Source organism: Cyanistes caeruleus, chromosome 4 (assembly GCF_971803275.1).
Source record: "Cyanistes caeruleus chromosome 4, bCyaCae1.hap1.1, whole genome shotgun sequence".
Taxonomy (NCBI): domain Eukaryota; kingdom Metazoa; phylum Chordata; class Aves; order Passeriformes; family Paridae; genus Cyanistes; species Cyanistes caeruleus.
Window position 1 is genome coordinate 71,773,718 of NC_141704.1, and position 24,512 is coordinate 71,798,229.

The window sequence follows — 24,512 nt, forward strand, 5'->3', positions numbered from 1 at the left end:
GTTATCACCTTTGAAAGCTTCTCTGGACACTTGGCACTTAAATTGATCAATTGATCCATTAACGCTCCCCTTTTGCTAACCTATTGGTTAGCTGGTCTCCTTTAATTTTCCCCTTTGGTGAAGCAGTTCCACTGGTCTGCATGTAATTATGGTCCTACATGAATGCCTTTTCAAAAACTGCCTTTTGGGAAGCTTGTGCTGGTTTTTGTGTGGGAGAAGTAGGGAAATTGTTGTTACCTGTGGTAACTATCCAGAAAAGGAAAAGAAACCCCAAACCCCCATAGCTGATGTACTGTATCTATCTGGTTTATATTTCACATGGCCTAGAATTTGTTACCTGTGGCTGAAGGGAAACAAACAAACAAAAGCTACAAATGATAAAAAAGTCACAACTGAAAGAGGTGTAAGTTGTGAAAATGAGTTGGAAAGAAATGGCACTTGGAGTTGGATTAGATATAGCAAGACCAGGCTTGCTCTGTTCTGAGAGTGAGGAATAATAGAAGAGATTGAAAAGTAACCTTAGCACTCAAGGGTCAAGAAGAAATAATGTTGGTTATTTTTCTTAACAACATCTTTTGATTTTAAATTTTCCTCTGATAATTGGCAGTATAGCAGAAGATGTATTCAGCAGCAACAGCAAATCTGTGCCACATTCAGTTTAACCATTTACCCATAGACTAGGAAATCAATGCTGTTTAATAAGGATAAAGGAGGGCAAAATTGTGATTCAAAACACTTTTCCTTCATAAAGCAAGTATTTTGTTTAAGCATTTTTAAAAATACAATACTGCTTCAGCAGAGTGTCCTAATAATGAAATAGTTTGTTAAATGTATACATTCAAATAGCCAGTAACTCTGTATTTACAGAGCTAATAGTGCTCTTGCTGGAAACACCAGGGAGGATAAAAACATTAAGTGGTTATTTTGCTTGGGAGAAAAATGATTTGGCTTCAGCAAATTGTCTGCTGATATTGAGGATTCTCAAACAACACATACCTTCCCATCCCTTGTCTACCTTGAAATCCCATTTCAATACGTTTCATTATCCTGTAAGTTAAATAAGAAAAGCTGAGAACGTAGGCAAGGCTTAACAGTGATGATCCATGTGAAGAGGGGTTATTTTTCTGTTTTACATTAAAAATTGAACAGGCTTTGAAAAGAAGCAGGCCCAGGTATTGTTTTGAAGTAAATTGTAACATCAGTACATTTGTAGTGAAATTGTTCCTGGTTGCTATTATGTAGCAGCAAAACTGCAGAGGTGAACAGAAGATGCAGAATGGATTTGAGGTGGAATTATTAACTACTTGGTGTAGGCTTCAAAGAGACAAGAGCTGCAACCATCAGCTCCTTGTGGTGCCTGGTCTGGGTGCTCCTTTAGGGTTTGGAGGTGGGGTAGAAAGCTGGTGCTTTGGAAGGCTTGAGTGTGTTTGTATCCATCTGTGCATGCCCAGCTTTATGATGGGTGGTACTGATTTAGCTCTTCACTTCTATTTCCTCTGGGAACCTAAATAAACATGATAGGACTCTTGGGAAACCCAGCTACTAGTACTGCATCACTGGCACCATGGCAGAGCTCAAATTATTAAAGCAAGGCAAAAAACCTCAAATCTAGTAAGTAAAAGTTCTATTTCATTTCTATTCCCTGGCAGTCGTATTTCTGGCCTATGACTGTAGTGTGTTGTAGATGTTCAAGATAAAAGTTGATTTCAGGTGATAAAGTACACTTAAATTTTCATAAGTCTTCATGTAAAAAACAGATCCTAAGCTTGTACAATTTTATGATTCACCCTTAGTCACTGGAGCTTAGAGTAGAGAATATATTCTGAAAGTGCCATGTTATCAGTGGCTTGTCAAGTCCTTTCTGATTTAGCCCCTGGCTCTAAGCAGACTGTCCTGCTTTCTGTGAGAGTAATAAAAAGATAAGCCTTGAGAGATGTGTAGGGGGGAGAAGGAGCTCATTTGCATTCAGATGAGCTATTCTTTCAGCCTCTCTCTCTATTTGATCTTATAAAAATTATCCTAGATTTGATCAAGAGCAGAGAAAAGATGGATAAATCCAAAGACAGGTTAACAGCAGAGTTTCTCATCATGGTAACTCCAGTAGAAAAGTGATGCATAGGAACACATCTTTGCACTCACTGAAACCTGTGTACAGTGTCTTGTGTCATTGGTCAGGAGTATTAGATGTGACACTGAGACATCAAACAACTTCACAATGAGCTGAAATAGAGAATTCCATCTTAATAACGCTTCTCCTAAAATGTTGGTAGGGTCCCTTATCTTTGATGACATTAATTTTCTTTTTGGCCACCATTGCACATGGCATGCCAAATATTTTATTGCTAGAAACTATATTCCAAGGCTGTAGGGTTGTGTTCATGACACAGATACCATAAATTATCTTCAGCCATAGCATCTGATAATTCTCCTAAAGTAGAGCTACTCATACAGGCCTGTGGGGCAATGCATTTGTAAATTTGTATTTCTAATGGAAGTGTCCTTACATTCATTTAGTACAAATGAGTGCAGACCCTCAGTGGTGTAAAGTCATTGGAATCCACTAAGCCAAGAACACTAGGCAGAGATATTTTCCAGCCCAGAATCCTGCTAGGATGCACAAATGTAGACCCTTCTCAGCCTTCCCCAATGACTTTGAGCTTATGGAAATAAGATTATAGGACAGGATGTAAAATTTGGTGGCAGATAGAGAACACTGCTGTTTCTTCTTCTCTGGCAGACTGTTCAGGAGGAAGTTTACTTGTAGTAATACCTTTTGGACCCAAAAAATGAAAGTAAACTTTAGAAAGTACGTACCTCTGAGAAGAGCTGAACTCAGAATGTGGTTTAACATGGCAGATAAACACAAGATGCAGAGCAGGTATTTTTCTTTCACCTTTTTCACATTAATTGCCACGGGGGGAAAAGCTCCTACATCCTTGTTCTGTATGAGACTCTTTTTCTCTTTTACCAACTGTGGAGGAGCGAACCCAGGAATGAGCTGGGGAGGAAAAAGGACTGAACAGTTCTTTATTTTGGCCTCTGGAGAATCAAAGTTGTGGCCTGAAACCTACCCGAGCCAAGTGTATTTTCAGTTTGTAGAAGCTTGCTCTGCTATGAATTTCTGTCTCTTGGCTGGATACTCAGCATCTCTAAGTGCAGAATCCTCCCTGGCACCGTATATCCTCGCCTTGTCCCTGCCACCACCACTCAAATATTTTCCTTTCATTGTAAAGTGAGTGAGATTTTACTTGGCTGGAATTCTGCAGTGCTGGGAATGAAGGTTTTTTCCTTCTTCATTTTTTTATAATGAATTTCTTTTTTATTCTATTCACACCTTCTGAGTGAGCCTTTCATAAGGGCTTCTGTATTTCACAGAGGCTACACCTATTTGGGCCTGAAGACTTTGATACAATTGTAATCACCTGGAAATGGAACCTGTTTGATTTGTATGGAAGGCAGCCATTCTCCCTGTTCCAAACTTCCTAAAATTGTTTATCCACGTTGAAAAAAACAATACCTCTTGGAGATAATGAAGACAGTGCATGATGGTGATTCCAGGGATGGAGAAGAAGAACCATCACCTTCCTCACACCATCAAACTTGAGACTAAGGTTTGCAGTTCTAATTTTAATCCACAGTAATCTACAGACAATCCTTTATTATCTAAAAAAGCTGATACCGTCAAGTTGGAAGCAAGCTGAAGTTGGAAGAGTTAGGTTTCTTCAAAGCTCTTGTTTCCAGCAGGATTGGAGAGTCTTTACCTTTTGTAACAGGAAGGTTTTAAATTTGTAATGCTGACCTTGCAACTGGAACTTGGTGGCTCCATTGTTGCACTTGCAGCAGCCAGATGACCTCAAAGGAGAAGTGCGTTGTTCTGACTTCTGTGTAAGCAGTGGCTGCAAATACCATCAGGAAGTGCTGGACTGGCAGGACATTGGATGGATGCTCTTAGGCCACAGAGCTGGAAATATCAGCTGTAGCCACATGGTAAGTCCATTTATGTAATTCCAAATCAGTTCCTCACACGATCTGTGCTCCTCTATTCCGTATCAGCTTGGTGAGGAGGTAGATGAGACTGTTGGGGGAAAGAAACCACTTCAATTTAAAGCAGAGAAACTGTTCCATTATAAATGCTGAAGATAAACCTTTGAGGCTACCAAAGAAATCTTTCTTTGGCTTCCAGTTAATAACTTCAAATGGATAACAAATCTATGCTGTATAATCTGCTTTGAATGGATTTCCTTTGGAACGTGTGCTTCTTCCTGAATGACAGAACTGCAATATTTTCACACTTGCAGTTTCACCCTCAAATGGCCACAGGAAATGCAGCAGCTTCTGTTTTCTGTTGCTTCTGTTTGTTAATGCTTCAAGGTGTTGCTCTGTATTTGTCCCCAGCTGTCATGACCTTAGAAAGAGAATGTTCTAAAGATAGGAGTAAAAAAGCCAGAGAGCTCCTCCTTGCAGCAGACACGGGCAGCATTGGATCCTAATAGTTTTTGCAAGGCATCCTGATGGGGAGAGGCAGATGTCAAGAATGGCAACTTCAGCAGGTGTGTGGCTGCTTCGTAGCTTGGGCTGGATTCAGGAAGGGCAGTGTTCCAGAGAGCAAAGTCAAGAGTTTGAATCAAGTAAGTGTGAGGTGCCCAGAAAGGCAGGGCCCACACTGCTCATGTGTGTCGGGGGAAGGTGAGAATCAGGCCCATCTGCTCCTAGAAATGCAGGTTCCATCTTTAGCAGCCAAAGGCTATGCAAATAAATGGCTTCTATGTATTGGAGAGCATAGAGCATGAAGTTAGTGTTTCATGCAGTTGTTTGAAGGCAATATGGGATTCCAGAGCTTAGTGTTTGAATTGCAACTTGAATTTCCTTCTTTGCTGTTATTTAGACTGCTCTGAAGTAGTCATGAGAAGCAAAAATGAAAGGCAATGTTGTTTGATGGGGACTGTGGTAGGGCTTTCTTGCCAGATTTGAAATGGCTTGAATTGATTAAAATCTCCAGGTGAGGGGAAGGTTGTATCCATTCCTCTCTCTTATTAAAGCAAATTTTCCAAGAGGGATGTAAAATTGCAGTTGAGGGTTGGGGTGGTTTTTTCTTTTTTCCCTTCTTTCATGTGCAACCTAACAACTCCAATTTCGCAGGCCTATTTAACATTTGATCCCTAAAAGTCAGTCCTTTGCTTTGTATTTTGGGCACTTGTTCATCTTGGGAAATTTGTCATCTTCTCAGGGCATTGAAGGTCAACCAAATGCTGCAGGTTTCATTCTTCCTTTCATATGGTCTATGTCCTGGGGTTTGACTCTTAAGCAGAGCTATTTTTTTATTTTGCAGCCTAGCAGTTGTACGGTGGGGCTGTGTGCAGGTGAATTGACTTGAGAACGATGGGTAAATCAGCTCCTGGGAAGATGTGCACTGCCTGGCCCCGATGCTTCAGCATGCTTGAGGTCAGCTTGGCTGTCTCTGACTGTCTAATAATAATGCAGAATAACAGAATTAAGTATTCATTGTAATTGGTGATCAATAAGATTTGTTTTCAGCTAAGTCTGCGTGCTAGTTTCTAAAGCACTCCAGTCTGTTTCATCAATGACCTTTGTGGTTTTAGCTTAAGCTAAAAATCTAGTTTCTGCTGTTGTTATTTTCTGCCCTGTCGCTGTGAGAGGAAGGGATGATGGCTGGAGGTTTGGCAGTCAGCGAGGGCCTGGCCACCACTGCAGTTCTGTACACTCAGCCTTGGAGATGTGATCAGGAATGTGCTGTTAGTTGCCAGTTTTGTATTGCAAAGACTGAGCATGCTGCCATCACTGTGTTTGATGAGTGAGTTTTCATTGGTTTGGTCCAACTCCAAAGAAGCCTTAATTTGAAGGTGGAATTCTTTGTGGATGAGGCTGTGAAGAATATGGTGTTTATACTCCCATCCTACGGGCAGTACGGTAGAACAACTCCTAACTGATTTGGTAATAAAGACCTAGTTTTTCTTCACTAAACCTGCCCTAGCCAAATTCATCAGCTGGTGATAGCTATCTCTGGAGTGGGAGTTCTTTATTGAGTTGATTGACAATTTAATATACTTTGTCAAGCTGTGTTGTTTAGTTTCTGTTGATCCAGAGACACCTGAGGCTCCTTTTGCTTCCTAAGGGATTAAAGTAGCAAGCACTTAGAATGAGATATTGGGAAGATGGGTGCAGGAGACTTTGTAATTTACTATGGAAAAACATAATAATGATGATGAATATTTCAGGTGGAAATGATAGTATTTCACTATATACTATGTGAAATGCTTTTATGTGATTTTTTTTCATTTCTCTTTTATTTTTTAATCCTGGATAAATTAAATGAGGCTTTTGGGGAAAGCATGAGCTGGAATTTCTATTGAGGTTGATAACCTCTGATTCTGCTCTTGTTTGTCTGTCTGCTGGAACTTGTAGCAAACTAGCTATGTCCAAGTTTAATTGTGTAATAATTATCTTTCAAATCGAGCCTTTCTCACTTGGTGCTGATGTATTTGGGGGAGGGAGGGGAATGGAGAGTAAAGAGCTCCTTTCATGAATACAATTTTAATTTCATCTTGCTGATTTGAGCCTTTCCAAGATTCAAGTGAGCATTGGATCAGGTTGGAACTGAGGGGATGACTCATGACTCTGGCATAAAAACTACATTGCATTCCACATATTGGGAGTTTTCTGTTGCCCACAAGAAAGTTCAGGAAAAAAAAGAAAAATATAGAAATGGGTTTCAAATTTCCTGTGCTATTTTCAGTTGACTCCTCTTTCTGGAGGTGCCTTAGCAAGTGTAGGACATCTGAAAAACTTGGAACTGCAACTTTCTTGTTGAGGCTCTGATGAACATTGCTTCTGTCATCAAGTTCTTGTGTTCATACTTTGAACTTAGCTGAGTAATGTTGGTATCAGCAGACTCTGCTAAAGCCATGCCTTCCTAATTAATAATGCATTCTTAATAAAAAAAAAAAAAAATCTATTTCTTCATGTATTTAATTACCTAGTGAGTGTAAGACTGAATGAAGTTAATACCGTGCAGATTTCAAGCAAAACGCTGCTTTTTAATGTGCTTCAGTATAGGCTATGCACAAGTCAATAGACATGATTTTTAAGCTTCAGTTACCTTTCATTACCCTGTGCATATTCAAATTCAGATTGATGAATGCTGAACCAAAAGCAGACATCATAGAGTTAATTGAAGTTCTTTAAATTCAGAGGCAAACTATTTTCATAGCTTTGTTTTGAGGGTGGGTTGCTTTTGATGTCTGGGGTTTTTTTGGCTAAGGCAATGGCAAACATTTATTTATCCTGCTCCCTCCCCATTTTCCACCATCGTTGTTGCCAGTGATGCCTGCAGTGCTCAGTGGTCAATGACCCTCAGCCAGGGTGAGCTGCAGGAGCCTTACAGACGGGCCTGTTCTTTCTCCCAGTGCTAGAACAAGTGCAACAGCACAGTGCCATTTTGCTAAAAGCTAATATTTTTTCCCAACAGGTTCTTCTCCAGGCAGAATGAAATGCTTTCTTCAAGAGCAACCACATCTTTTCTCTGCCTGAAAGGTTGTGTTTGTTTGGGTTTTTTTCTCTTGCTTTAGGTGAGAGATAAAAAAAAAAATGAAGAGGAAAGCCCAAGGAAATGCCAAAAGTACCACCTGGTAGTAATTTTGTGTGAGTGTCTCCATTTACACTTCAAACTTGCTCTTGGAGAACTTGGAGCTGCATTTAAAATGTATTTTGGTAGGTGGTCAGCTGTTGACTATCTGCATTTCTTCTTCCATTTCTTTTCTGTGCTTGTTTGGTATTGCTGCTGAATGTCCCCAAAGAGTAAAGTGGTGTGGAAGAGTTGAGGAAGCAGCTTTTGAAATTCTAAAGCTGATGTGTAGGTTTTGTTCCTCTTGGATTTTTAAAAGCAGGTATGTCATCCAAGTTAACTTTCTTCAGCAAGTAACAAGATTGTCGTCCTTCCACTGATGCTCTGTATTTTAACAGAGGTATTTGATGGTGCTGGAAAGGAGCAAGATGCAGAATGAGTTTGAGAGAAGTGATTTAAAGTGGGAGCACAGATGGTTGATTCCTAAAAATCAAAAAACGGATGTTTTGTTTTGTAGGAAAATGAAATCTAATCCTATTTGAGGGTCAGCAGGATAAATACAAAGAACTAAATACAGATGTAGATACATATATACATATATGCGTATATACATATACATATATATATATATATATATATATATATATATATGTACAACCCCGCCCCCCGAAATCTATGAAGCAGGACTGATTGGTGCCATAGCCCAGGCAGCCTGTGGATCTAATTGCCTGCCTGAATTCAGCCCTTGCCTGGATGCCAGGGGAGACTTCCCTTGATTTGTCTCCAGACAGCTTTCCAGGGATGATCCTGCTCCTTTCCTGGTGCCCCAGAGTGCTGCAAGCCCCCTGTCCTGGGGCCATGGTGATGCCTGCCGGGGCCTTTAGGGTCCCCCCTAAAGGCAGACAGGGTTTGACTGCAAGCTTCCTTGGAAGGTGGAGGCAGGTGAATATTGGCCATCTTCTTCTTTCCCGCTGCCCTCTGCCCTCTTGCAAAGCCTGCTGGGGCACTGGGGCTCTCCATTGCAGGCAGTCTGGAGCTGCCATGCAAAGCCATCTCTCAAGGAGTCCCCAGGTCTCAGGTGCAACCTCAAGAAAATGACACAGCAACGTGTAGAAAATGTGAACTTTATTCACTTGACTACTTCTAAAATCTACAATCCAACGTTACTAGAAGACTATGGGGTAAGAATCTTAAGGCTAAAAAACTTCAATGCTTCAACTGTTTAGAACTGAACACTAAGGGAAAGGTCAACTTCTTGGGGGAAACGTGGTGGGGAATCGAACAACAACAGGGGTGTGGCTAACTTGTAAGGTGGGGAACGTCGCAGTGCCTGGGCTGGGCACTGGTCACCCGTTCCCCGTAAGGTTCTTTAGATGGAGCGCGACGCTGGAGGTCAGAGCTGTGGGGAGGTGCGGAGTCTCCTGTCACTGCCCTCTTTTGCCGCCATCTTGGTGGTTGGCCTCCTCGGCTGAGAGCTGTCGCGAAGGTGCAGCCGCATCAGGTCACGGTTTTGCCTGAGCAGCTGCATCAACTTGGTGGGACAGCTGAGTCTTCGATGGCGGCGGGGCCCCGCACGGCCCGAAAGGCTCTGGAGATTCCGCTGCAAGGCAAAGCACAGGGATCCCCATGGAAGAGGCAGAGAGGCAGAGCGGGGCCGGCACCTGTGGGGCTGCCTTTGGCCTGGGAGACAGAGACTCGGGCCCAGTTGGGCTGGGCTGGCCCGGGGAAGAGGCTGCAGCAGGCAGAGCTCTGCCGCCTCTGCTTGGTGCTGTCCATGGAGCTCAGCCCCTGGGCCACATTCCCCAGCCAGGAGCTCAGGCCCCTTCTGCCGCAGGGCATTGGCCAAAGGGTGCCCAAGAGGCCCTCAAGGTCTTCCCCATCCCACCTGCCCCTGACCCCCCACCCCCTGCCTCACCTCTCCCCAGCGTCTCTGAAATCTTCTTCCAAGGGCCCATCCCATGGCCATTCCTATGAGGAGCACGTCAATGAGCAGGAGTGTCCTGGACGCCCACCAGAGGAGCGCAGCGTCCTTCTCCTCCAGGTCGAAATCCTCCGGAACCAGAGGAGAGGCACCCGTGCTCCTCTCGGGTTTGCTCACAGGGTTGAGGGGATGGGCCAAGAGCAGCAGCACGTAAAGCTGCAGCAGCGCGGAGGAGCCGTGAGCAGCCATAGTGCTCTGCCAGCAGCACCGAGGCTCTGGGCGTCTCTCTGCGAGCAGCTGTGCCTGGGCTCTGGGGCGCAGCAACAGCTGGGGACAGTTGCCAGCCAGCGTGCCGTCCCCAGAGGCTGTGATGTCACAGAAGCACAGAACGCCCTGGCTGCAGAGAGCCCTGAGAGAATGTTGAGTCCAAGCTGGGAGCCATGGCGGCAAGTATGGCCAGCAGAGCGGGGCCCGAGCGCTGCGGCCTGGCTTGCCTTGCACCCGTGCCACAATGATGACTCCAGCAGCCCCTGTCAGGCCATTGCAGTATCTGATGGCCCACGCTGGGCACAAGTTCTTCCCAATGGCCAGCGTAAACCTCCCTTGGCCCAGCTTCCAAGCCTTGTTGGCATCTGCTCTCTCTTGTCCTTGCCCACCTGGCTGGCGCTGCCGTGTTGCTCGCTGGCCTGTCTGTGGGAGAAGAGGCTGTGCCAATGAGTGCTGCTCAACTTGGAGGCCATTCAAAGGAGGATTTGATTGTGCCTGCTGTGGGAAGAAGGAATATGCGTGCACATGGCCACTTCCCATAGGTTTTACCCCAGATTTTCATGAGCAGCTGTCCTAGTGAAAGTCAAGTCTGTTTTAGTGAGTATTTGAGGGCTTCCAGAGCACAGTGCCATCTCAGGGGAATTCTGCTGGTTGAGTTCTACTGAGGCTTTGAGATGAGTTGCAAATCCTGAAAATGTTCTCCTTGCCCAGGTAGTAATTTCACAGTTTAGACTGTGGGGATATTGATTGCTCAGTGTTGAGGACCTCATGTAACTTTCAGCCCCAGAAATTTTCAACCTCCAGTGATTGTACTTGAGACAAAACCATTTGAAATCTTTTTTTCTGTGGACAGGAATTGCTTCGGTGTTACTTCACATCATCCATTAAAAATTTGATGCCTGGAACAAGTCCCGAGTGCTGTGTGATTTCCTTGGTCGTGTTCCTTGGAATGGCTTCCCCCCCATTTTGTGAAGCTGGCCCCAGAAAGGTCATAGATGGGTGAGAAGTTCTGAAGGGTCAAGTGGTGCAGATCTTTGCCTCCTGTTTCGAGGTCTGCGGTGAGCTGTGAGTCAAAGAGCTGATTTGAAGTGATGGTGAAAACACAATTGAACCTTTTTGCAGCAGGGTGGATGGATAGAAGCAAAGCACAGCACGGCTGGCAGCAGCAAATGAATTAAAATGCATCCCTGGAATATGTTTCTTGGATTGTTCTTCTAGTATTGTGGTAGTAATTCTGATGTCTGAGTAGTGAACAAGCAACAAGTAGTGAACACGTGATTTGTAGTCAATTTTCTATTTCTTATGTAGTGGTGAGTATGGATGCTAGCTTTGGAGCAGGCTGCAGAGAGCTGCAGAAACTGCAGGCCCCATGGCCTATCAGTCCTGCCCGAGAAGCTAGCCTGGGAATTCATAGGAGGATTTCAAAACAATCCTCAGAGACAGAAAACAACTGCCAGGTGCTGTTTGTCTGTCCTCTTGTTTTCCTTGCAGGAGAAAGTCAGGGGGGTGGTGAGCCCCGCTGACCAATGATGGTGATGTAGCACTTTACTAAGCAATAAGAGTTTCCTTTCTGTACTTTCCACGTATCTGTCTATTAGACAAGCCTAGAGTAATAAAGTAGAGAAGATTCTCCTGTTGTGACTCCCTTGAGAGTCCGTGTCGTTCTTTCCCACCGTTCCCAATCAGAACAACAGAGGAGATTTTTAAGAATTGTGTTTTTCTCTCCTGGTTGAGGAATGTGTTCTTCACGGGCTGAATCTTCATATCACTTTGTTTTTGTAGAAGAGCAGTTTCAGCAGCAGATGATTCTCCTTGCCCTCCTTTTCATTTTTCTTGTCTGTATTATTGCCTGGCAGGTTAACCTTTTCAAATTGCGTGCTGCAAAACGTTGCTACTAAGGATAGTTGGTGTCCAAACAGGTTCTTTTCTCGCTTGGATTTCAACTATTGCAGGATGAAAGGTTTCTAATGAAGCTACAGAATTGCATATCACTGGGACCTTGACTTCTTCCCTGCTTGGATCTAGATAAAGAGATTCTTGCCAATTGAACTGCTGACATATTATGTAGAGATCAGGAGTGGCCACCACAAGTGGTACTGAATTCTTGGAAATGTGGTGATTTTTGTTAGAAATGATTTTAGCTTTGACAGTGCAAGCTTATCATATCCATCTGCATTTGTGTTCTATTAATCATGGGGTTTTGTATTAAGCATGGGCTTCAGTTTGCTGTCTTTTTGTCACTTCTTCAAATACCAGTTTTCTACACCTGCTGGCTTGTTCCTTCTGACTTCAAATGGTATCTCTTGGGCACATAACTTCATCTTATTGTGAACAGCGCAAAGAACATGTTTTGGTCTGTCTTGATTTGATGGAGTGATTGCTGTGGAAGGACTGGGAGGTTTTGTGGTTTAAGGTGAAAGAAGTTCAGCAGCCTTGGCAAGTAAGTGTGCCAGTTTACAAGGTGAATCTACAGAAACCCCCGTGCTTCAGCTGCAATGTACAATCTCTGAGGCTGCTGCTTTTTTTCTTCGGGGTGCCTTTGTTCTGTTGGTTTGGGAACCCATATTCTACACAGCATCATTTGTCAGAACTCCATTTCACTTGTACAGTCCCTCTGTTTTCCCACTTCTGAATGATGGTTTTCTCTGTGCCTTTAACATGGGGAATTCTGGGTGATAAAAATAATACATATTCCATAATGTTTTACGTTTCCTCTTGGAGTTTTTTCTAGTTTTCAAATAATTACCTTTTGTTTCTAGCTGAGGGCAAAATGCATTTGCAGTTTCAGTGGTTTTTTTTCCCAATTTCTAATCTTACTTGGGCACTAGATAAGGGAGAAAAATGCCCTAGCTTCATGGAAAAGATTCTGTGTTATTCCATGCCTTGAAATGAATTAAAATACGGTTCTATTGCTCTCTGTTTCATTTCTTCACTTCATTTGGTAGAGTTTAGAAATCTCTTGCCATGAACTAGGTAGTGCAGAGTGCCTGCCTTGCTGTGTTGAACTCCTGGGTGAGCATGCCAGGCTTAGTTTAGAGATTTGCTTTTAAACATCCCTTATTCCTTGTGAAATCTATCATTTGGTTTGTTTGTAGTTGTGTTAGAAGATAAAGAGGAGGGGGTGCACCCTGGAAAATTTGTCATCTGAACTGAATTTGTACCCTTTAGGCCATCAGTGACTGCTCCTTAGCTTTCTCAAGGCATGAAGGACACTGGGAGTTCCTCCCAGACTCTTCTTTTGGGACAGCAGTCCTTTCTCTTTGGCTCCATGAGATGCTCTGCACAGGAGTGCTTGAGCTCTGAAGGGCAGGGGCATTCCATGAGGGTGAATAATAAAGAACTCCTGTAGCCTGAACTGTTTCCAACTTAACCCAGCAGAAGGAGTTGTTTCCCAATTCTGAGTCTAATGGTGCTGCTGACAAATTGTGCAGTTTCAGAGCAGCAGTGCAAGATGTGCAAGGGGCTTGTGTGGAGGGAGAGCAGAAGCTTGTAACACTGGACCTTTGTCCCGTGGGCAGCTGTGCGGTTTTAAGCGGGAATGTTCTGGAGGGGTGTGGAATTGAAGAAATGTTTGGAAGATTTGTAGGTTTGTTGCTGTAGGTGTGAAGGGTGGGGACAAGTCTTGTCCAGTGACAGAGCAATGATTAGGTAAGGTACTGGGAGAGCATCTGAGGATGGTGTTGCTGTTGCATGTGATTTTTCTGGAGGCCATCTGATGCACACAAGATTTGTTATGACTACCAGGATTGCAACTAAACAGAATGCAGTCATTTTTCTTGTATCAAATCAAAATCCCACCAAATCTCCAGAAATTTTCTTTGATTTTCTTTGATTTTCTTGTATCAAATAAAAATTCCACCAAATCTCCAGAAATTCCCACAGAATACATGAAAAATCCCTGATAATTCGTCAGTTCTCTACAGAATCTCACCAAATTCCAGAAAAGTCCCTCAAAGTTCCACAAACATCCCACAAAAATCTCACAAAAATCCCTAACACTTCTGAAAACTCGACCAAATTCCAGAAACGCCCCATAAAATCAGCACAGTTTCCCACAAAATTCAAGAAAAAACACCACAAAATTCCCTAAATCTTTTCAAAATACCACAAAATTCTAGAAAAGCCCCACCAAATTCCAGAAACATCCCACAAAATTTCCTCAATACCCAACAAAATCCCAGAAAAATCACACAAAATTCCCTAAATCTTCTCAAAACACGGCCAAAATCCACAAAAATCCCACCAAATCTCCCCAAATTCCCACAGAATACATGAAAAATCCCTGATAATTTGTCAGTTCTCTACAGAATCTCACCAAATTCCAGAAAAGTCCCTCAAAGTTCCACAAACATCCCACAAAATCTCCTCAATATCCCACAAAATTCAAGAAAAATCACACAAAATTCCCTAAATCTTCTCAAAACACGACTAAATTCTAGAAAAATATCCCACCAAATCTCCACAAATTCCCACAAAATACATGAAAAATCCCTCAAGATCCCGAAATCGCCTCAATATCCCACAAAATTCGACAAAAATCCCACAAAACCTCCACAAGTTTCCACAAAATCTAAGAAAAATTCCTCAAAATTATCAAGTCTCCTCAAAACCACACAAAGTCCTTGAAAAGGCCCACCAAATTCCAGTAAAATCCCACAGATTCTCCACAAATTCCCACAAAATCTAAAACAAATTCCTCAAAATTCTTCAAGTCTCCTCAGAATCCCACACAATTCCATAAAAAACACACAAAATTCCAGAGAAGTCCCACAAAACTCCCTAAATCATTTCAAAACCCTACCAATTCACAGGAATGTCCCACAAAATCTCCACCAATTCCCAGAACATCCCACAAAAATCTCACAAAAATCCCTAAATCTTCTGAAAACTCGACCAAATTCCAGAAACGCCCCATAAAATCAGCACAGTTTCCCACAAAATTCAAGAAAAAACACCACAAAATTCCCTAAATCTTTTCAAAATACCACAAAATTCTTGAAAAGCCCCACCAAATTCCAGAAACATCCCACAAAATTTCCTCAATACCCAACAAAATCCCAAAAAAACCACACAAAATTCCCTAAATCTTCTCAAAACACGGCCAAAATCCACAAAAATCCCACCAAATCTCCAGAAATTCCCACAGAATACATGAAAAATCCCTGATAATTTGTCAGTTCTCTACAGAATCTCACCAAATTCCAGAAAAGTCCCTCAAAGTTCCACAAACATCCCACAAAATCTTCTCAATATCCCACAAAATTCAAGAAAAATCCCACAAAATTCCCTAAATCATCTCAAAACACGACCAAATTCTAGAAAAATATCCCACCAAATCTCCACAAATTCCCACAAAATACATGAAAAATCCCTCAAGATCCCGAAATCGCCTCAATATCCCAAAAAATCCCACAAAAATCACACAAAACCTCCATAAGTTTCCACAAAATCTAAGAAAAATTCCTCAAAATTCTTCAAGACTCCTCAAAACCACACAAAGTCCTTGAAAAGGCCCACCAAATTCGAGTAAAATCCCACAGATTCTCCACAAATTCCCACAAAATCTAAAACAAATTCCTCAAAATTCTTCAAGTCTCCTCAAAACCACACAATTCCAGAAAAACCCCACAAAATTCCAGAGAAGTCCCACAAAACTCCCTAAATCATTTCAAAACCCTACCAATTCACAGGAATGTCCCACAAAATCTCCACCAATTCCCAGAACATCCCAAAAAATCTCACAAAAATCCCTAAATCTTCTGAAAACTCGACCAAATTCCAGAAACGCCCCATAAAATCAGCACAGTTTCCCACAAAATTCAAGAAAAAACACCACAAAATTCCCTAAATCTTTTCAAAATACCACAAAATTCTTGAAAAGCCCCACCAAATTCCCGAAACATCCCACAAAATGTCCTCAATATCCAACAAAATCCCAGAAAAATCACACAAAATTCCCTAAATCTTCTCAAAACTCTACCAAATTCCAGAAAAATCCCACAGAATCTCCACAAATTCCCACAGAATACGTGAAAAATCCCTGATAATTCGTGAGTTCTCTACAGAATCTCACCAAATTCCTAAAAAGTCCCTCAAAGTTCCAAAAACATCCCACAAAATCTCCCCGGTATCCAATAAAATTCCAGGAAAAATCCCACAAAATTCCCTAAATCTTCTCAAAACATGGCCAAAATCCACAAAAATCCCACCGAATCTCCACAAATTCCCACAGAATACATGAAAATACCCCTGATAATTCGTCAGTTCTCTACAGAATCTCACCAAATTCCAGAAAAGTCCCTCAAAGTTCCACAAACATCCCACAAAATCTCCTCAATATCCAACAAAATACCAGAAAAATCACACAAAATTCCCTAAATCTTCTCAAAACACGACTAAATTCTAGAAAAATGTCCCACCAAATCTCCACAAAATCCCACAAAATACATGAAAAATCCCTCAAGATCCCGAAATCGCCTCAATATCCCACAAAATCCCACAAAAATCCCACAAAACCTCCACAAGTTTCCACAAAATCTAAGAAAAATTCCTCAAAATTCTTCAAGTCTCCTCAAAACCACACAAAGTCCTTGAAAAGGCCCACCAAATTCCAGTAAAATCCCACAAATTCTCCACAAATTCCCACAAAATCTAAAAAAAATTCCTCAAAATTCTTCAAGTCTCCTCAAAACCACACAATTCCAGAAAAAACACACAAAATTCCAGAGAAGTCCAACAAAACTCCCTAAATCATTTCAAAACCCTACCAATTCACAGGAATGTCCCACAAAATCTCCACCAATTCCCAGAACATCCCACAAAAATCTCACAAAAATCCCTAAATCTTCTGAAAACTCGACCAAATTCCAGAAACGCCCCATAACATCAGCACAGTTTCCCACAAAATTCAAGAAAAAACACCACAAAATTCCCTAAATCTTCTCAAAACACAACCAAATTCTAGAAAAATATCCCACCAAATCTCCACAAATTCCCACAAAATACATGAGAAATCCCTCAAGATCCCTAAATCGCCTCAATATCCCACAAAATCACACAAAAATCCCACAAAACCTCCACAAGTTTCCACAAAATCTAAAACAAATTCCTCAAAATTCTTCAAGTCTCCTCAGAATCCCACACAATTCCAGAAAAAACACACAAAATTCCAGAGAAGTCCCACAAAACTCCCTCAATCATTTCAAAACCATACCAATTCACAGGAATGTCCCACAAAATCTCCACCAATTCCCAGAACATCCCACAAAAATCCCACAAAAATCCCTAAATCTTCTGAAAACTCGACCAAATTCCAGAAATGCCCCATAAAATCAGCACAGTTTCCCACAAAATTCAAGAAAAAACACCACAAAATTCCCTAAATCTTTTCAAAATACCACAAAATTCTTGAAAAGCCCCACCAAATTCCAGAAACATCCCACAAAATTTCCTCAATACCCAACAAAATCCCAAAAAAACCACACAAAATTCCCTAAATCTTCTCAAAACACGGCCAAAATCCACAAAAATCCCACCAAATCTCCAGAAATTCCCATGAAATACATGAAAAATGCCTGATAATTTGTCAGTTCTCTACAGAATCTCACCAAATTCCAGAAAAGTCCCTCAAAGTTCCACAAACATCCCACAAAATCTTCTCAATATCCCACAAAATTCAAGAAAAATCCCACAAAATTCCCTAAATCATCTCAAAACACGACCAAATTCTAGAAAAATATCCCACCAAATCTCCACAAATTCCCACAAAATACATGAAAAATCCCTCAAGATCCCGAAATCGCCTCAATATCCCAAAAAATTCGACAAAAATCCCACAAAACCTCCACAAGTTTCCACAAAATCTAAGAAAAATTCCTCAAAATTCTTCAAGTCTCCTCTAAACCACACAAAGTTCGTGAAAAGGCCCACCAAATTCCAGTAAAATCCCACAGATTCTCCACAAATTCCCACAAAATCTAAATCAAATTCCTCAAAATTCTTCATGTCTCCTCAGAATCCCACACAATTCCATAAAAAACACACAAAATTCCAGAGAAGTCCCACAAAACTCCCTAAATCATTTCAAAACCCTACCAATTCACAGGAATGTCCCACAAAATACCAATTCCCAGAACATCCCACAGAAATCCCACAAAAATCCCTAAATCTTCTGAAAACTCGACCAAATTCCAGAAACGCCCCATAAAATCAGCACAGTTTCCCACAAAATTCAAGAAAAAACACCACAAAATTCCCTAAATCTTTTCAAAATACCACAAAATTCTTGAAAAGCCCCACCAAATTCCCGAAACATCCCACAAAATGTCCTCAATACCCAACAAAATCCCAGAAAAGTCCCACAAAATTCCCTAAATCTTCTCAAAACTCTACCAAATTCCAAAAAAATCCCACAGAATCTCCACAAATTCCCACAGAATACATGAAAAATCCCTGATAATTCGTCAGTTCTCTACAGAATCTCACCAAATTCCTAAAAAGTCCCTCAAAGTTCCAAAAACATCCCACAAAATCTCCCCGGTATCCAATAAAATTCCAGGAAAAATCCCACAAAATTCCCTAAATCTTCTCAAAACATGGCCAAAATCCACAAAAATCCCACCGAATCTCCACAAATTCCCACAGAATACATGAAAATACCCCTGATAATTCGTCAGTTCTCTACAGAATCTCACCAAATTCCAGAAAAGTCCCTCAAAGTTCCACAAACATCCCACAAAATCTCCTCAATATCCAACAAAATCCCAGAAAAATCACACAAAATTCCCTAAATCTTCTCAAAACACGACTAAATTCTAGAAAAATGTCCCACCAAATCTCCACAAAATCCCACAAAATACATGAAAAATCCCTCAAGATCCCGAAATCTCCTCAATATCCCACAAAATCCCACAAAAATCACACAAAACCTCTACAAGTTTCCACAAAATCTAAGAAAAATTCCTCAAAATTCTTCAAGTCTCCTCAAAACCACACAAAGTCCTTGAAAAGCCCCACCAAATTCCAGTAAAATCCCACAGATTCTCCACAAATTCCCACAAAATCTAAAACAAATTCCTCAAAATTCTTCAAGTCTCCTCAGAATCCCACACAATTCCATAAAAAACACACAAAATTCCAGAGAAGTCCCACAAAACTCCCTAAATCATTTCAAAACCCTACCAATTCACAGGAATGTCCCACAAAATCTCCACCAATTCCCAGAACATCCCACAGAAATCCCACAAAAATCCCTAAATCTTCTGAAAACTCGACCAAATTCCAGAAACGCCCCATAAAATCAGCACAGTTTCCCACAAAATTCAAGAAAAAACACCACAAAATTCCCTAAATCTTTTCAAAATACCACAAAATTCTTGAAAAGCCCCACCAAATTCCCGAAACATCCCACAAAATGTATTCAATACCCAACAAAATCCCAGAAAAGTCACACAAAATTCCCTAAATCTTCTCAAAACTCTACCAAATTCCAAAAATAACCCACCGAATCTCCACAAATTCCCACAGAATACATGAAAATACCCCTGATAATTCGTCAGTTCTCTACAGAATCTCACCAAATTCCAGAAAAGTCCCTCAAAGTTCCACAAACATCCCACAAAATCTCCTCAATATCCAAAAAAATCCCAGAAAAATCACCACAAAATTCCATAAATCTTCTCAAAACACGACTAAATTCTAGAAAAATGTCTCACCAAATCTCCACAAAATCCCACAAAATACATGAAAAATCCCTCAAGATCCCGAAATCGCCTCAATATCCCAAAAAATCCCACAAAAATCACACAAAACCTCCATAAGTTTCCACAAAATCTAAGAAAAATTCCTCAAAATTCTTCAAGACTCCTCAAAACCACACAAAGTCCTTGAAAAGGCCCACCAAATTCGAGTAAAATCCCACAGATTCTCCACAAATTCCCACAAAATCTAAAACAAATTCCTCAAAATTCTTCAAGTCTCCTCAAAACCACACAATTCCAGAAAAACCCCACAAAATTCCAGAGAAGTCCCACAAAACTCCCTAAATCATTTCAAAACCCTACCAATTCACAGGAATGTCCCACAAAATCTCCACCAATTCCCAGAACATCCCAAAAAATCTCACAAAAATCCCTAAATCTTCTGAAAACTCGACCAAATTCCAGAAACGCCCCATAACATCAGCACAGTTTCCCACAAAATTCAAGAAAAAACACCACAAAATTCCCTAAATCTTCTCAAAACACAACCAAATTCTAGAAAAATATCCCACCAAATCTCCACAAATTCCCACAAAATACATGAGAAATCCCTCAAGATCCCGAAATCGCCTCAATATCCCACAAAATCACACAAAAATCCCACAAAACCTCCACAAGTTTCCACAAAATCTAAGAAAATTCCTCAAAATTCTTCAAGTCTCCTCAGAATCCCACACAATTCCAGAAAAAACACACAAAATTCCAGAGAAGTCCCACAAAACTCCCTCAATCATTTCAAAACCATACCAATTCACAGGAATGTCCCACAAAATCTCCACCAATTCCCAGAACATCCCACAAAAATCCCACAAAAATCCCTAAATCTTCTGAAAACTCGACCAAATTCCAGAAATGCCCCATAAAATCAGCACAGTTTCCCACAAAATTCAAGAAAAAACACCACAAAATTCCCTAAATCTTTTCAAAATACCACAAAATTCTTGAAAAGCCCCACCAAATTCCAGAAACATCCCACAAAATTTCCTCAATACCCAACAAAATCCCAAAAAAACCACACAAAATTCCCTAAATCTTCTCAAAACACGGCCAAAATCCACAAAAATCCCACCAAATCTCCAGAAATTCCCACGAAATACATGAAAAATGCCTGATAATTTGTCAGTTCTCTACAGAATCTCACCAAATTCCAGAAAAGTCCCTCAAAGTTCCACAAACATCCCACAAAATCTTCTCAATATCCCACAAAATTCAAGAAAAATCACACAAAATTCCCTAAATCATCTCAAAACACGACCAAATTCTAGAAAAATATCCCACCAAATCTCCACAAATTCCCACAAAATACATGAAAAATCCCTCAAGATCCCGAAATCGCCTCAATATCCCAAAAAATTCGACAAAAATCCCACAAAACCTCCACAAGTTTCCACAAAATCTAAGAAAAATTCCTCAAAATTCTTCAAGTCTCCTCTAAACCACACAAAGTTCGTGAAAAGGCCCACCAAATTCCAGTAAAATCCCACAGATTCTCCACAAATTCCCACAAAATCTAAATCAAATTCCTCAAAATTCTTCATGTCTCCTCAGAATCCCACACAATTCCATAAAAAACACACAAAATTCCAGAGAAGTCCCACAAAACTCCCTAAATCATTTCAAAACCCTACCAATTCACAGGAATGTCCCACAAAATACCAATTCCCAGAACATCCCACAGAAATCCCACAAAAATCCCTAAATCTTCTGAAAACTCGACCAAATTCCAGAAACGCCCCATAAAATCAGCACAGTTTCCCACAAAATTCAAGAAAAAGCACCACAAAATTCCCTAAATCTTCTCAAAACACGACTAAATTCTAGAAAAATGTCTCACCATATCTCCACAAAATCCCACAAAATACATGAAAAATCCCTCAAGATCCCTAAATCGCCTCAATATCCCACAAAATCCCACAAAAATCACACAAAACCTCCATAAGTTTCCACAAAATCTAAGAAAAATTCCTCAAAATTCTTCAAGACTCCTCAAAACCACACAAAGTCCTTGAAAAGGCCCACCAAATTCGAGTAAAATCCCACAGATTCTCCACAAATTCCCACAAAATCTAAAACAAATTCCTCAAAATTCTTCAAGTCTCCTCAAAACCACACAATTCCAGAAAAACCCCACAAAATTCCAGAGAAGTCCCACAAAACTCCCTAAATCATTTCAAAACCCTACCAATTCACAGGAATGTCCCACAAAATCTCCACCAATTCCCAGAACATCCCAAAAAATCTCACAAAAATCCCTAAATCTTCTGAAAACTCGACCAAATTCCAGAAACGCCCCATAAAATCAGCACAGTTTCCCACAAAATTCAAGAAAAAACACCACAAAATTCCCAAAATCTTTTCAAAATACCACAAAATTCTTGAAAAGCCCCACCAAATTCCCGAAACATCCCACAAAATGTCCTCAATATCCAACAAAATCCCAGAAAAATCACACAAAATTCCCTAAATCTTCTCAAAACTCTACCAAATTCCAGAAAAATCCCACAGAATCTCCACAAATTCCCACAGAATACGTGAAAAATCCCTGATAATTCGTGAGTTCTCTACAGAATCTCACCAAATTCCTAAAAAGTCCCTCAAAGTTCCAAAAACATCCCACAAAATCTCCCCGGTATCCAATAAAATTCCAGGAAAAATGCCACAAAATTCCCTAAATCTTCTCAAAACATGGCCAAAATCCACAAAAATCCCACCGAATCTCCACAAATTCCCACAGAATACATGAAAATACCCCTGATAATTCGTCAGTTCTCTACAGAATCTCACCAAATTCCAGAAAAGTCCCTCAAAGTTCCACAAACATCCCACAAAATCTCCTCAATATCCAACAAAATACCAGAAAAATCACACAAAATTCCCTAAATCTTCTCAAAACACGACTAAATTCTAGAAAAATGTCCCACCAAATCTCCACAAAATCCCACAAAATACATGAAAAATCCCTCAAGATCCCTAAATCGCCTCAATATCCCACAAAATCCCACAAAAATCCCACAAAACCTCCACAAGTTTCCACAAAATCTAAGAAAAATTCCTCAAAATTCTTCAAGTCTCCTCAAAACCACACAAAGTTCGTGAAAAGGCCCACCAAATTCCAGTAAAATCCCACCGATTCTCCACAAGTTTCCACAAAATCTAAATCAAATTCCTCAAAATTCTTCAAGTCTCCTCAGAATCCCACACAATTCCAGAAAAAACACACAAAATTCCAGAGAAGTCCCACAAAACTCCCTAAATCATTTCAAAACCCTACCAATTCACAGGAATGTCCCACAAAATCTCCACCAATTCCCAGAACATCCCACAAAAATCCCACAAAAATCCCTAAATCTTCTGAAAACTCGACCAAATTCCAGAAACGCCCCATAACATCAGCACAGTTTCCCACAAAATTCAAGAAAAAACACCACAAAATTCCCTAAATCTTTTCAAAATACCACAAAATTCTTGAAAAGCCCCACCAAATTCCCAAAACATCCCACAAAATGTCCTCAATACCCAACAAAATCCCAGAAAAGTCCCACAAAATTCCCTAAATCTTCTCAAAACTCTACCAAATTCCAGAAAAATCCCACAGAATCTCCACAAATTCCCACAGAATACATGAAAAATCCCTGATAATTCGTCAGTTCTCTACAGAATCTCACCAAATTCCTAAAAAGTCCCTCAAAGTTCCACAAGCATCCCACAAAATCTCCCTAATATCCAACAAAATTCCAGGAAAAATCTCACAAAATTCCCTAAATCTTCTGAAAACTTGACCAAATTCCGGAAACGCCCCATAAAATCAGCACAGTTTCCCACAAAATTCAAGAAAAAACACCACAAATTCCCTAAATTATCTCAAAACACGACCAAATTCAAGAAAAATATCCCACCAAATCTCCTCAAATTCCCACAAAATACATGAGAAATCCCTCAAGATCCCTAAATCGCCTCAATATCCCACAAAATCCCACAAAAATCCCACAAAACCTCCACAAGTTTCCACAAAATCTAAGAAAAATTCCTCAAAATTATCAAGTCTCCTCAAAACCACACAACGTCCTGGAAAAGGCCCACCAAATTCCAGAAAAATCCCACAGAATCTTCACAAATTCCCACAAAATCTAAAACAAATTCCTCAAAATTCTTCAAGTCTCATCAGAATCCCACACAATTCCAGAAAAACCCCACCAAATTACAGAGAAGTCCCACAAAACTCCCTCAATCATTTCAAAACCATACCAATTCACAGGAATGTCCCACAAAATCTCCACCAATTCCCAGAACATCCCACAAAAATCCCACAAAAATCCCTAAATCTTCTGAAAACTCGACCAAATTCCAGAAATGCCCCATAAAATCAGCACAGTTTCCCACAAAATTCAAGAAAAAACACCACAAAATTCCCTAAATCTTTTCAAAATACCACAAAATTCTTGAAAAGCCCCACCAAATTCCAGAAACATCCCACAAAATTTCCTCAATACCCAACAAAATCCCAAAAAAACCACACAAAATTCCCTAAATCTTCTCAAAACACGGCCAAAATCCACAAAAATCCCACCAAATCTCCAGAAATTCCCACAGAATACATGAAAAATGCCTGATAATTTGTCAGTTCTCTACAGAATCTCACCAAATTCCAGAAAAGTCCCTCAAAGTTCCACAAACATCCCACAAAATCTTCTCAATATCCCACAAAATTCAAGAAAAATCCCACAAAATTCCCTAAATCATCTCAAAACACGACCAAATTCTAGAAAAATATCCCACCAAATCTCCACAAATTCCCACAAAATACATGAAAAATCCCTCAAGATCCCGAAATCGCCTCAATATCCCACAAAATTCGACAAAAATCCCACAAAACCTCCACAAGTTTCCACAAAATCTAAGAAAAATTCCTCAAAATTCTTCAAGTCTCCTCTAAACCACACAAAGTTCGTGAAAAGGCCCACCAAATTCCAGTAAAATCCCACAG

At 40.6% G+C, this 24,512-nt stretch overlaps 1 protein-coding gene across 1 annotated transcript; it reads right to left on the reverse strand.

Annotated features, from left to right (window-relative positions):
• Nucleotides 1-8,689: 8,689 nt before the first annotated feature.
• LOC147653764 (uncharacterized) lies at nucleotides 8,690-12,912 on the reverse strand. Its single transcript, XM_086885330.1, has 2 exons — nucleotides 9,498-12,912; nucleotides 8,690-9,182 (listed from the first exon to the last, which is right to left on the reverse strand). Exons 1-2 carry the CDS (start codon nucleotides 10,308-10,310, stop codon nucleotides 8,976-8,978), a joined length of 1,020 nt encoding a protein of 339 aa, XP_086741456.1. The 5' UTR covers nucleotides 10,311-12,912; the 3' UTR covers nucleotides 8,690-8,975.
• Nucleotides 12,913-24,512: the final 11,600 nt, after the last annotated feature.